General features: G+C 46.9%; 1 protein-coding gene across 2 annotated transcripts in view; it reads left to right on the top strand.

Moving 5' to 3' along the window:
* The first annotated feature begins 1,298 nt into the window (after positions 1-1,298).
* Positions 1,299-15,066, top strand: part of Pxdn (peroxidasin) — an 80,337-nt gene continuing 66,569 nt past the window's right edge. For both annotated transcript variants that reach the window (XM_031357808.1, XM_031357809.1), the window contains exon 1: positions 1,299-1,640. In XM_031357808.1, coding sequence (XP_031213668.1) covers positions 1,447-1,640 — 194 coding nt within the window. In that variant the 5' untranslated portion in view covers positions 1,299-1,446. The remainder of the gene's footprint in view (positions 1,641-15,066) is intronic.

The raw sequence follows: 15,066 nt of genomic DNA on the forward strand, positions 1-15,066 counted from the left end.
CTGACAGTGTCTGAGTATGACCCCCATCCCTGGGCAGTACCCTGATGCTAGACTCTCAGAAACAGCCCCACCCCCAGTCAGAGTGGAAACGTGCTTGTTTGCAGGTCAAGATACATCTGGTGTCTTGTTTTTGGTTTTTTTTTTGTTTTTTTTTTTTGTTTTTTGTCTTTTCAACAAAGTAACAAAACACGGAGGGAAAACTTAAGGGAGAAAGATCTCTGTTGGCTCAGAGTTTCAGAGATTTCAGTCTATCTGTCCAGAAAGGCCTGGCAGAGCTGGGTAGCTCCTTTTACATAGCCAGAAATCACAGAAGGAACCCCTGGGCTGATGGACTTTCCTCTCCTTCTGTCCTATTACACTGTCAACCTATGGGTGTCACTTTGGTTCTTAGTAAGTCTTCGCCTTTTAGGTAACTTTCTGTAAATTTCCCAGAGTTGAGTTTTATACTCTCCTAGGTGCTCTGTTCAATCAACTTGAGAATCAAGATCAACTGTTCCAAATCTCACATTTAAGAACTCTGTTCCTTTGGTTATATTGCCTTAAGCTGGACTTCCTCGTCTGAAGAACAGAGAGACTGGAACCCCAGAGAGAATCAGAGAACTGTATAAAGTGTCAACATTCAATCTTTCAGAGTACACACTGATGTTAATCTCAGGGCTTCCCTTGTTTTACGCTGCCCACGCAAAACCCATCTGAGGTGGCCATAGGTGTTCTCCATTTTTCCACAAGGGAAGCTACCCAGTGAGCTGGGTTCCTCATTGGCGGTGAATGGTGGAGGCCTTAGACACCTCTCTCTAGGGAGCTTCTAATTCTGCAGCACAGCCTTCCTACAAGCTGCACCAGGGAGGGCTGTGCCTCAGTTTCTCAAGTAGGAATGAGGATAACTAAAGTAGAGATAGATGTTTTTGTGTGGGAGCAGTGGTGGGCATGGAGGAAAAGGAGGCAGAGCGAGAAAGCTCACTTCCTAGAACACAACACAATGTTTAAGTATTCAAAAAAGGCATCACCAGCAACAAAACCCTTGGATTCAGGGAGAAAGCCTGATTAAGGGATGTGGGATAACTTTGTTGTGGCACTGCAGTTTTAAAAGCAGAATCAGGGATCCAAACTCTGTACCAACCCATGCCTCTGCACCGCCAGGCGACCCCCACAGTGGAGTCTGTGTCCGCTGGTCCTGTAGTCCAAGGAGGTCCGGCTGCACCTCCGAGAAGGGTCGCTAGGTTCAGACACCAAGGCCCTGGTGATTGCCCAGCCCCCGCCCTCTGCGAGGCTGAGAGGGGGCGGAGCCGCGCGCATGTGCACAGCTGGCGCCCCCCCGCCCCCCGCGCACAGCTGGGACGTGGGCCGGGGACCTGAGGGCTCAGTTGGGAGCGGGCGGTGGACGCGCCCGCCGAGGCCTCCTCCGCTGCTGTCCACGCGTGCCAGCTCCTGTCCGCGCCGTCTGCCATGGCCGTGCGCCCCACGCGCCGCTGCTGCCTGCCGGCGCTCGTGCTGTGCTTCGCCTGGTGGGCCATGGCGGTGGTCGCCTCGAAGCAAGGGGCAGGCTGTCCAAGCCGCTGCCTGTGCTTCCGTACCACCGTGCGCTGCATGCATCTGTTGCTGGAGGCCGTGCCCGCCGTGGCGCCACAGACCTCCATCCTGTGAGTGCGGCCCGGGGGCACTGGGGTCCGCGGACGTGCGATTCAGGGGGATCGAGGGGCGTGCGTAGCCTGGGGGACGGGGGTCGTGGTTTGGCGATGTTGGGGTATCCTGGCGTCCCGCGCAGGGTGTGCTGGGCCTTTTGTCCGTCCTGGCTAGGACGCCAGGGGCGGACCTGAGCGCTTAGCGCGCGGCCTGGGGAGCCGCCTTTGTTCAAACTCGGAATCTCCCGCTGGACCGGGAAGTAGTAGGGAGTCGCCAGGGAAAGCCCGGCGCGTCTCCTGCGCCTTCCCCGCCTGGCCTCCCCTCCGGTTTCTTCTCAACTTTCTCTCCATCCGGGTTTCCTCTCCCACTCTCTTCTTTAAAGCGCAGGCCTGGGGTTGAGTCTTCCCCTCCTCCGACCCCTTCTTCCGACCCCTTCTTCCTCCATCTATGTACCTGCCCCCCCCCCCCACCTCCTTTCTCCTCCTTCTGGAGCGAGGCCCACCCCACACCACCCTGTCCAGGAAACCTCTCTTGCAAATTCTGAGTCCCCCGGCGCCACAGCGCCAAGTGTAGTCCCATCGGCTTCTGCGCTAGAGACTTCAAGTTCGCTGGGTGTCCGGGGACACTGTTAGGCGCAGCCCTTGTAGGGAGCTTTTTCTTTGCCTGGAAGAAGCCTGGCGTCCTAAGTGCAATGGAGGGCCCACACCGTGCGGGTGGCCAAGTTCTGTGCAGCTCGGGGAACCCCTCTTGCTGTTTCGACTCAGTTGGTCAGTTTCGCGGAGGTCCTCCACTCCCCGGCTTTCACCTGGAATTGTGCACTTCTCTGGCTTTCCGCCTTCTCCGAAAGCCCCCAGATCTGAAGGAATCCCAATGCTGGCTGCAGAGTTGGCTGCAGGCCTCTGTGTGTTCTGAGATTTGGTTCTGTGAAGGCAGGCATGCGTTTAGGGGCCAACTGTAATCCAGGGTCCTGCAGCTGCACTTATGCATTCCAAAAAGTTTTCACTTTTTTTTTTTTTTTTTGTGGCTGGGCTGGAGGACTTCGGCATCTCTGTGGATGCCTGCGAAAGTTATAAAAATCTGAGTGAGCTATTCAAGGAGTGGGCGGTCAGTGTTCTCACTTCTAAAAGTGCATGGGTGTCCTCCTTCCTCTGGGGGTGATGGTGCAGCCTGACGGCCAGTCTGGGGTGGGAATGCCTAGCCTAGTCCTCTGAAGAGCTAAATAAGGCTTCCACTCTAGAGGATGGTGGATGGTCAGCCAAGGCTGCGTCTGAGAGGACAGACAGTGTGCTGTAAAGCAATAAACTTTAAACTGGGCCAGGGTGGAACATCTCCAAATACAGAGAATTTCTGTAGTGAGTCAATGGCCAAATCTTGGACCCTAGAGCCATTTCTCACATCTGGGCAAAGTCAGATTCTCAGACTGTGTGTTCCCAATTCTTAATTGCTTTCTGCAGCAGTATTTTTTAAATGAGTGCTGTAGAACAGAACAGGAGTCCTCCACTCCGCTTTGCAAGCTCACATGACACATAAAAATGTAGTTGGGGGCTGGGGATGGGTAAGCTTAGTGGTTAAAGACCTTTGCAACAAAGCTTGACCAACCTGAGTTCGAGATTCTTAGGGCCCATATGGTGGAGGGAGAGACCTGACTCCTGCCTGCAAGTTGCCCTCTGACTTCCAGATGCATGCCACATGCCCCTCCCTCTCTCTCCCTGTCTCCTTCCCTCCCTCATATACAGGAATAAACTTTTTTTTTAAAAGTAATTTTAAAAAAAATTAAATACAGCAAAGGGTGTATAAGGTTTCCAGAGAAACACCAGAGATGGTGTTTGAAAGATTTGCCCAGAAGGTATGTTTGCAGAAATTCAAACTTTGTACTTTTATGGATGTCCGAAGTTTCCTGAAGGGTTTTGTAACAATAATACTTGATATCACTGACTCCAGTGTACCCGTCAAGAACTTGACGGAACTCATGCAAACTTAACTTCATTCTGTGTCTGGGTCCGGGCTGGTATGCGTCGGGTGGCGCTTTGGGGCAGACACACACGCAACACTGCTTTCTTTCAGCTTCTCTGCCCACTCCGTGCACTCATGAACATGTTAATACTTTATATTCTTCTACATAGGAGACAAAGGTATCACTCAGTGGTAGAGAGCTTGCCTTAGCAGGGAGGCCCAGAGTTAAGAGCCCTCTTTTAAACACAGCTGAGAAAGGAAACAAAAGAACAATGGTTAAGTCGAAATTGGACATAAAAGTTGTTAATTTGCAAAACTCCATCCTCCAAGTCTGTGGAATCTCTGCTGGTTGCCTAAAAGCCCCACCCCCACTCAACCTCTCCCAAGACTAAATCCAGTTCTTCCCTAGCCCAATGTTTCAAACTTGTTTTGGCTCTGGAGAATGCCAGATTGTTTGGGGTTTCACAGTGGTCTCAGGCCATCTTCTGGTTCAGGTTAGAACTGGCTTTGCTTCCTAGCATCTGAAAGTTCTAGGTGGAACATCCGTGGTACCCTGCACCTACCTCTCTGTGTGGCTTGGAAGGCTGGTAGAAACACCTGCCTGTTTGTTGCATAGTGTACTGAATAACACACTTAGTAGCAGCTGTTCCTTCTCTGTGCCCCTCCACTTCTTGGGGAAATAGCCTTTAAAAATGCAGCACTGGGTTCTTCTGTAGGCACTGGGCATCTCACCTGACAGCCTGCTCCTTTCACATCCTTTTCTGTCCCCTGAAGCCTCCATCATTGAGGATATGGGAACTGAGCCTAAACACGTAACATCCGCTGGGTATTCCCGGCCACTCCAGTGCCAGAGAATTGTTACAGACTGGTGGTGTGGCAGCCCTGGTGCAGGAATGACCGAAGCTATGAGTTCGGGAGAGCTCCGGATTCCATGCTTAGGCCACTAGGCCTCTGTCAGTCTGTCAGAGACCTGGTTCTGATTGCCTCTAATGTGTTTGGACTGATGTGTCTAGACTAGCCACTTTAGTCAGCCTTATAGGCTAACAGTTTTCCTGAAGGAACACAGGGTAACGTATGTTCAGGTGTGTCAGGCCTAGGTGGGACGGAAGAGGCTGCAGAGCTCTGGTAGCCAGTACTTGCTGACTAGTGCACATGAGTGAAATTCCCAAATAATGCTGACACCAAGAGACCCCAAGAGGGACCCATAGGTATGGAGATGGATTTTGTTGTCCAGCATGCTCGTCCCATTTGTCATAGCTATTCACAGTTTGTCATCTACCAGTACAGCATCTCCAAATAAGGCGCCAAGGAGAGAGCAGCTTCCTACAGTTGTCCCTTGTAGAATCAGTCACCTTCCCTCTGGAGGGACAATCACACTTGCCTGAAGACTGGAGAAGGGTCTGGGGTGGTGGTGTTCAGCGGGCTCTCCATTCCTAGCACAGGAAGTTCCCTGGCTTCTGACCATATCTTGGGGACACCCTTGGCTCTGGTTTCTTAGCATGTACTTTCTTCAAAATGGTCACAACCGGAGAGCTCATGGCCCTGGTCTTAGAGCCAAACTATGCTCAGATGTGTGAGCTTGATGTTTCATTCCACTGCTCACAGTTCAACCAAGGCTAGTGAATATGTTGTTTATTCTGGGTTCTTGGGGTGCTGGCCTAAGAGGAGAACACTCAGTGTCCATCCAGGGCTCGTTTGGGCCTGTGTCTAGGAGGCATGCATTGAGACCATTGGGATGCTCTTTAGGGTTTTATTCTGCTGGGACATATTACCTGTGTGCATGATCTTGGATATTTGTGTGGAAGATGCTCCTGTGAGGAAGCCATGTTGGTTTAGTCCTTCTATCCATGTTCTGCCACATGTTTTAACATCAAAGAAGTGATATGAAGAGAGTCTGTTTTCCTGGGACCCTGGACCAGGCACCTTGACTGGAAGCTTGGTTTGATCTTAAGGAAGCCACCTTCCTGGACCACATAGCTTCCTTGTCTGTTAGTTGACCCCATTGGTGGTAACTGGTAACTGTGGGTTCCCTTCCAAAGAGCTTGAGTGTGGTGCAGGCTTTTTGGGAAGAGCCTTCCTGAACCAGTTTGCTTGTGTTCAGTTTACTTCCACTCACTCTGTGTCTACAGTTTGTGTTCCCCAACATGTAGAGCTGAGGAGGAATCTGAGGGTTGGGGTGGGGTAGCTGAAGTGTTGGATGTTGGTCAGGCTGAAGAAGAGGTGCTCTCTACTCAGATCTGAGACCCACCATCAAGAGATAGGCCTGACATGTATCTACGAGTGTGGGAGTTGGAGAGTCACTATGAATTGTGCTGGTTCCCATTGATAGACCATGAGCTTTTGCATGTCCTATTGGAGAGTTTGGCCTTTTCCTTTGCACTTGGCGATACGGAGAAATGAAAATGGATTCAAATGGATAAAATTAAGCTAAGGCTGTTATGGAGCTAGGAAGTCGGGACTGTAGGCCTGCAGCTAGAGATTTCTTAGGAGCCAGGAAATTAAGGAAATGAAGAGGCGTCTGCAGACTGCTGGTCTGTAGTGCCACTCAGGGAGACCTTTTGGATTTCACAATATCAGGACACCCACTTGTTTTTACAATGACAGTTTTGTGGGCTTTGAGGTGCTGAAGAAAATTACTTATTTAAAATATCATTGTTTTAATGGATTCAGTTTAAGAGCAGTTTAACTTTAATGTGGTGCTTAAGAAGCTGGGACTCTGTCATAGTTAATTTTCTGTTGCTGTGGCAAAACAATACAACCGAAGCAATTTATAGAAGGGTTTATTTGGGCTCATGGTTCCAGAGGGAAAAGAATTCATCATGGCAGGGAGACAAGGTAGCAGAAACAGGAAGCTGGGAGCTCTTATCCTTATCCTGAAAGGTAAAGCAAGGAAGACAAACTGGAAGTAGGCAAGGATCTGAGCCCTTAAAGCCCATGCTCAGAAACATACTTCTTGCAAGGCCACACCTCTTGAACCACCCCCAAATATTTCTACATATTGGAGGCTAAGGATTTGAATGCTGGAACCTACAAGAGCCATTCTTTTTTTGTTTTGTTTTGTTTTGTTTTCCGAGACAGGGTTTCTCTGTGTAGCCTTGGCTATCCTGGAACTCACTCTGTATACCAGGCTGGCCTCGAACTCAGAAATCCACCTGCCTCTGCCTCCCAAGTGCTGGGATTAAAGGTGTGCGCCACCACTGCCCGGCCACAAGAGCCATTCTTATTCAAACCACACTGATGACTGTTTCTTGAGTTAGTTAGTCTCTGTGAACCAGGAGTCCTTGGGATCAGGGCGGGGCTGTTTCTTAACCAAATTCTGAATTCCATATACCCACCACATGCACCTAACACACCGGGTATGTGGAAATACTTGGGGAGGGGCATTTTACTTCCCTGGTATCCTGAAACTCGCTCTGTAGACCAGGGTGGCCTGGAACTCACAAACATCCATCTTATCTCTGCCTCCCTAGTACTGGGATCAAAGGTGTGTGCCCACCTACATCTTGCAGGGATGCTTTCTTGTTACTTGAAATGACACTGGTGATGGTTTAACATCTTTCAAAGTTGATAATTCTAATATTTTGTGCCTTTTCGTCTTGGTTTTTTGAGGAACAGGAGCCCTGTGCCACCATGTCCTACCCTATGTGTAGATCTAGTTTTATTTCTGGCCCTGGGACAAATACCCTGATCAAAACCAACTTTAAGGGAGAAGTGGTTTATCTGGAGCATTAGGCCATTACTGAGGAAAGTCAAGGAGAAACCCTAGGCAGGAATTTGAAGAAGGCCCCCCTGCCATTCCACATAGCATTATTGCAGACAGTTTTGTAGGCTTCTACAAAACTGAGTGAGTTTGGAACTCACTTCATGGACAAGGAAGTGTGGCAGGAACCAGAAGAAGGTGTTGATGGCTGGACAGCAGACAGGCCTTAAACTTAGCTAGCTTTCTAAGCTGGCTAGGTTTTTTGTTGTTGTTGTTTTGGTTTGGGTTTTTGGTTTTTCAAGACAGGTTTCTCCGTATAGCCCTGGCTATCCTGGAACTCACTCTGTATACCAGGCTGGACTTGAACTTAGAGATCCGCCTGCCTCTGCTTCCCATATGCTGGGATTAAAGGCATGCGCCACCACTGCCCAGCTTAAGCTGGGTAGTTTTATGTTCATTTGATACAAAGTACTGTCATTTGGGAACCTCAGCTGAGAAAGAAGATGTACCCCCCCAGATTGGTATGCCTGTATGTGGTTTTCCTATGTACCTATGGATGCTGGAGGTCTATACTGAATGTCTTCCTCAATCTCTCTCTTGTTTTTTTTTTTTTTTTTTTTCCAGTCAGAATCGCTACCTGAACCCAGAGCTCACTGATTTAGCTAGATTGGCTGTCCAGAAAGCCCCAGGGATATTCCTGTCTGTACTTCTTGAGCACTAGGATTACAGGCCTGGACTTCCATGGCCAGCTTTTTCTCTGGGTGGGGTGCTAGAGATCTGAACTCAGGTCCTCATGCAGGCTCAGCCAGGACTTTAGCAACTGAGCTTCCTTCCCTCCAGCACCATAGTATGTTTTAAAATAGAACCTAGATATCATGAACCTGACCTTTTTGAGGACTGGGTAATTGTGTCCTGTAGTCAACCCCAGCTTTGTTTGACTGATTAGATAAGCCACAGTAAGTCTTAAACTCAAATGCCTTCTTCCCCAACCTGTGCACCTCACTATTAAAGACTTAGGAGGCAAGACTGGCCGCAGGGCTCTGTCTTAGACTAATTACTATTAACCTTTTGGGTCTCTCGTGACTTTGCTGTGTGATGGATACAAATGGACACAATTCACCTTGGTCCATCGTAAGCGAGGCCTTTGAGTCACGTGGGTGTGTGCTTCTATCCATGTTGGTGGATGTAAGTTACCAGGTTAGGCTCTACACTCTGCAGCTCCCTACAGTCTTTTTTTTCTCTCCTTCTGGGGTGCTCTGGTGTTTCTGGCATCTCCTGTGGGTTTTGGCTGCCTCTGTCTCTCCAGACTCCTGGCATTATCTTTCTCAGGCAGTTTGCTGGGTCAGTTGGATGCTCACTGCATTTGCTCTCCATTGGTCCAGGTTCATCTCCAGTTTTGACGGAGGTACATACCATGAAAATAGTTGCCCATATGTTATCTATTTTTGGTTGTTTTATGATGGGAGAATCTCACCTGTCACTCCATCTTGTTTGAGTTTTTGTTGTTGCTTTGTTTGTTTGTTTATTTGGTGGGTTTTTTTGTGCGTGTTTCTGTTTTTTCTTCTTTAAATTCTTTTGCAGCAAGGTGTGGTCAAAAGGAGTGGTCAGAATAAACTGCTGAGTTCACCACATTCACAAGTTGAGATTTTTTTTTGAGAAAATTTTGAAACAACTTGACTGTGGTATTTTCCATTTGTTTTTGGAGCGTTTAGCCTGAAGCACTCTGAGGAGGAGTGACAGGGTCCTGGTGTATTAGACCATGTGAATTACCCACACGGATGCTCTTGGCTGGACGGCTTCCTGTTGGAAGTTCTGCTTAAAGCCAGGGTTACCAACAACAGCCTGTGGGTAGCCTGCCTGTTACAGCTTGAGGTTTTTGGGACAAGCCAGGACGGGGGCTCACATTTTGTCTGTGGCTGCCTGCTAACCACAGAGGCAGAATGGAGAAGGTATCACCAGCTAGAAGTGTTTACCATCTGGCTCGTTTGCTTCTTTTATGTTAGGTGTAGGCTCAAGGATGTCTTTTCTGTCTATCATGAACCTGTCTCTCTTCTGTGGCCTCAAAGCTATGATAGGAGCAGAGAGATAAGAGAAAGGGGTGTTGTTGGAGATGGCCCACAATGCTAAGCCTTCTAAAGTGACCACACGCCTCTGCTCACTATATTGGTGGGTTCTGGCCATGTGTTTTACCCTGCTTTGGGAGTCCAGGGCAGTGGATCAGACATGTAATTGTAAAAAAGTAGCTTCAAGCAGCTCATGTTCCTCAGCAGTGGATTCTTCAGATTCCCTTTCACTGACTGACTTTCTGTTCTGTGTATTTCTTGATAGGGAGCTATGTGGAAGGGTTCAGAACATTGGTCCCTTCTCAGAGGGGTTCACCAGCATGGTGTATGTGTCCCTATGTTTCCATGTCCTGTGATTTAGGGTGAATTTTACCCTCACCCCTAAGAGGAAAGTAGGAAAGACTACCATTAATCAAAGTGATCTTAAGGCCCCCATGAGAAGCACTGTGATGTGTGCTGCTTGGGGGTTCACAGTGGCCTATTCATGAGTGATGTGTGGTTATCTGTGCTAAAGGGTCAGTGGTCTTCATGCTGGTCCCAACCTGAGTCCTTATAACAGGATGACTGACCAGTCATTTACATAATGTAAGTTCTCCAAGAGATGAGAGCAGTGCCTTCTATCTTGACCGCTTTCAGGTAATTGTTAAAATGATGGGTGATGTGGTAAAGAACCAGACCAGAGAAAGGTGGAATACTTAATCCTCAGGTTCAGACATAGGGATTCTTGGGATCAGGAGGCATCTGCATTTCTAAACAAGTTTGGCTTCTGATATGACCATGCATCTTAGCCCACAGTATGCTAAGGATGTGAGGTTACAGGCTGCCTAGGTTCTTGTCCTCTGGCTGGGGGGGCCTTCAACCCTTCCTGTTTATCTACTGTAGCTCTAACACTGCATATAAATTTGCAAGGTCTTAGGAAATACACCCCTTGCTATCTTCCCTAGGGTCTCTGAAGCAGTCATCTCTGGAAGGAGTTTGGTTCAACAAACAAACATTATTAAATTGGCCTTTCCTGCTGGAGAGGGCTGAACAGCAGTCTTCACAAGTTGTGCTAGGAGTTATGAAGCTAACCCCCAGCCCACTGATCAACCAATATTTTTAGATAATATTTAAAAATGTTTTTCATAAATAATACATTTTTGTATTAAAAGTATTTTAAGTACAGATAAAACAAAGCAGATAGCGTATGTTCTATCATTAGATCAGATGCACATTTATACAAATGTCTGTGTGTATGCCTAAGCATACATTGATATGTATGCTTGTTATGCTTGTCTTCAAAAATTAGGGCATGGTCTATGTCCAGTTCTATAATGTACTTGTATACTTTAGCATTTGCCTACATACTGTACTGTGCACACAAGTGTGTGTGTATGTTATAGGTTTGTGTGTGAATGGTGAATGCTATGTCTCTGTATGTGTATGTTTTATCTTTGTGTGTGTATCTCTGTGTGTGATTTGTGTGTGTGTGTGCATATTATGCCTGTGTGTATGTTATCTGTGTGTGTATGTGGTGTATGTTATGTGTGTGTCTCTGTGTGTTTTGTATGTTGTGTATGTGTGTGGTGTATGTTATATGTGTGTAATATATTATGTGTGTCTGTGATACATTATGTATGTGTGTCTCTGTGTGTGTGATGTATGTTGTGTGTGTGTGTGTGTTTTGTATGTTATGGGCAGATATGCACAGAAGCTGGCTGGATTGGCTGCTCAGTGAGCTATAGACCCTTTTTTCTCTGCCTCCCAGTGCTGTTGAGGTTACTGATAGCCACTGCCATTCTTACTGCTGCAGATTCAAACTTGGGTCCTCATGATTGCATGGCAAGCACTTCACTCAGTGAGCCATCCCCAGTACTCATACTTGCTCTGATCATGTGTCTGCTGGGTAACTGGAAGTCATTATTTAGAGACAGATAGGTAGATGAGATAGATCTATAGATGATAGATGATAGATAGATAGATAGATAGATAAGTTGATTTGTGGTTTAAGTGAGAATGTTACCTCCACCCCTCATTGACTCATATGTTTGGAAACTTGGTCCACAGTTTCTTGGAAAGGATTAGGAGGTATAGCATTTTTGGAGACATATCACTAGGGGCAAATTTCAAGGCTTCATAGGCCTCTTACCATTTCCAGGATGCTCTCAGCCTCCTGCTTTTGGATCATGATGTTAGCTCTCAGCTGCTGCTCTCACTGCCTACTGCCATGGCTTCCCTCCTCCATCATAGACTCTAACCCCATGGAACCATAAACCCAATTAAACCCTTTCATGGGTTGGTTTGGTCATGGTGTTTCTTAACAGCCAAAGAAAGTAACTGTCATGCACACAGATGCACACACTCACACTTGCATACATACACATACTCAGTGGTAGGAATTGAACCCAGGACCTTAAGCTGTACCAACAGACCTTACCCTCAGTCCTTTCTTGTCATTGTTAATGAACACAGTATTTGCTTCTGTGAATTCACAAAGTTTAACCAAATTCTTATTACAGACTATTGCTTTGTTTGTTTCTTTGTTTCTTTCTTTCTCTCTAACCTAAACAATACTTTTAAAATACTCAGTATACAGTTTCTGTGTGTATCTGTCTGGGTTACTTTTAGGGTATGGTTCTATAATCTTCAGTGTGGCTTTGTTCTGCTTAGCATTTGATGTGATCCATCCTGTTTTCTCCCTTGTAGCTTTGTTGAGAAGAGATGAACCTGTTAGCATTGATCGCTCAGCTCCTATAGGGCTGCACAGGTCCCACCGAGGCAAGCCTATAACAGGGTGACAGCAAGGTGCAGGTGGGACAATCTCAGAACTGTGGTAATAAGATTGAGTAGGAACCTGCATTTTTGTGGGGGTGACCACATTTTTATCACCATTGTTGGCTTTCTTTCCTGGTGCTTTGATATCCAGCAGACCTTTTCAGCAGTTTAGGGTTTGTATCTCTCATTAAACTCTTGATTTTTTTTTTTTTTTTAAGATGGGTTATTTCTGTGTAGTCCAGGAGGGCCTAGAACTCAACATATGGCTCAGAATACCTTGCGTTCTCAGCAATCCTCCTGTCTCAGCAACCCTCCTGTCTCAGACTTCTGAGTGTCAGGTTACAGACATGTGTCACCCTACCCAGGCTGTCAGAATTCTTTGAACAGCTGTCTTTATTCTGGATTCTGATAGGTCCTGTTCTGTGGCTGTTTCTGGTCAGGTCAGAGGTGAGAACCTTTTAAGAAGCCTGATCTTGTGCCCTCTGATCCCCAGGCCCTGTTGATGACTGGTTCTCAGTGTTCCCTTGAGATATGTCCAAGATCCTGAATAAAGGAGGACTAACATGTTAAAATACAGGGGGAGATTCCTTCAGGCTCTAGCCACAGCCTTATCACCAAGATCACAGATCGCATTGGTTTGTGTGTGTTGCCGTTTGAAAGTGTGTCCTGTGTACATTTCATCTATTAACCATGTACTGGTGGCTAAGAGCCCTGCAACCCATTCCTAAATGGAACCGACTGGACTCCATCTGATACGCTGTCTAGTCTGCAAGGCCCATCACGGCTGCCTGTTTTGAGACCAGGGCACATACCAACATCCTGCTCAGCTGGGAATGTTTTAACAGCAAAATCAACAGTACAGAATACAAACCCACCAAAGCTGTAGAACTCACCAAAGCAGGCCTCAGAAGGGACGCCATAAGGGCTGGAGCAAGAAGGCCACCTGTCCATGCTTCTCATTTGAAACAAATGTCTCAGGTGCCTCACATTTTCTACCATTCTGCACCTGTCTCCAGCTGATGACTAAACTACAAATATTGGCTTTGGGGTAACATTTTACAGAGATGGAATCTGCAAACAGACATCTCGAATTCCAGCAAAGGACACAGTACCAAACTCAGGGCATCCTGGCCTAAAGTGAGATACTGGCCCAAGATTAAAGGACTCTTGCTGGGCAGTGGTGGAGCATGCCCTTAATCTCAGTACATGGGGGGCAGAGGCAGGCAGATTTCTGAGTTTGAGGCCAGCCTGGTCTACAGAGTGAGTTCCATGACAGCCAGGGCTACACAGAGAAACCCTGTCTCAAAAAACAAAGCAAAACAAACAAAACAAACAATCAAACAAACACAAAAAGAACTCTTGACCAAAGAGAGGTTGTGCTAGAGCTGGGACTCCTGCAGTCCCAGCAGGCAACCCTCTATACAGCCACTCCCCGAAGTCACATAGGTATTCGGGCTCACAGGAACAACCTGGGACTCTGTACCTCAATCAGTGTTGGTTGAAGGCAGGACAACTCTATGCAAAGCAGTAAGATGTTTAAGAGTTTCTTAGGGGAGATCATATCTTGACCCTTGAGGATACAAAAGATCCTAAAGTTGTTCAGTTTCCATACTCTTATAGAGAACACATTGGTTGGAGGTACAGTGTACAAAGTGGTGTGTGTGTGTGTGTGTGTGTGTGTGTGCGCGCAAGAGAGAGAGAGAGAGAGAGAGAGAGAGAGAGAGAGAGGGAGAGAGGGAGGGAGGGAGGTGACTTGGTGTTAAAAAGATGTAATAGTCTGGCAGGAGACCCACTCCCCAGAGCATTCATGTGATGGGTTAGGGCTGAATTGTGTGAAAGGTGAGGACCCGGATATTGAAGCCAGTCTCACAAGGTAGGCTCAGGAAGGCCCTATCAGAGAGAATACTGGCCAGGGTGTGCTGATAGTTCTGTTGGTGAGTGGGCTATGAACTTACAGGGCTGAATTCTGTCTTTCATATGTTGACTTTAGTGGACACAGGCTGTAATGCAAACAGGAAATTGCCTGAGTATAGTTTTCCATGTGTGCTTCCATGGGTTTTTCTAACAAGCCAAAACAGATGTTTAAGAAACATCTAAGTTTTCCTTTTGAAGACGGAATATGGAAATACACCGAAACTGTGGGGGCCATTCCCAAAGCCACTTCTTTAATTTCAGAAACAAGTTACCTTTTTCTAAGATACTTCAGACCTCATGTTAGTCACTCACTAAGAAGAGAGGACAAGAGTGGAAAGTCACTAATGTTAGTCACTCACTAAGAAGAGAGGACAAGAGTGGAAAGTCAGACTTACTATGCGAAGGTTGTGAGAAGAGATGGGATTTTGATTAACCATGATTGAACTCAGGCTAATATTGTCTCTTTTTTAATAAGACCATTGGCACTCAGGAAGCTTTCGTCACATAGAAACTTAGGAGGGCTGAGGATGTAGCACAGCTGGAAAAGTACGTACCTCAAATTTAGGAAGCCCCAAGTTAAACCCCCACCCCAAGCCATGATGCATAAACTGGCCATGGTGCTACATGACTGTAATCCCAGAACTCAGTGGGATCTGACATTCAAGCTTATTCTTGGCTACATCAGAAGTTTGAGATCAGCCTGAGCTACACTTAACCCTGCCCCAAACAAAACAAACAAAACAAGTCATAGGAAAGAAGCATGCCTTATGGATGTAATGTGAGAGACACGGCATTGTGTTTCTCCAGTGGAAAACAAGGGCTGCAGTGTGTCGGAAGTCCATGTCATTAAAGTCGTGGCCCTCCTCTTCCTAGTCACCACTGGCCTTCCTTTAGGGAGTAAGATTAGGCTCTTTGCTTCCTGGAGTGAAACAAATGTTTCTCGAGATCTATAACCAAAAGAGCTGCACTTTTAACTTTTAAAAATAGCAATTAAAGGAGATTAATGGTTGCCGTTGTTGCCTTTTCAAATGTGTGGGATGTTTGTATTGGCATAACAAC

The sequence above is a fragment of the Mastomys coucha genome, unplaced genomic scaffold (assembly GCF_008632895.1).
Source record: "Mastomys coucha isolate ucsf_1 unplaced genomic scaffold, UCSF_Mcou_1 pScaffold6, whole genome shotgun sequence".
Lineage (NCBI taxonomy): Eukaryota > Metazoa > Chordata > Mammalia > Rodentia > Muridae > Mastomys > Mastomys coucha.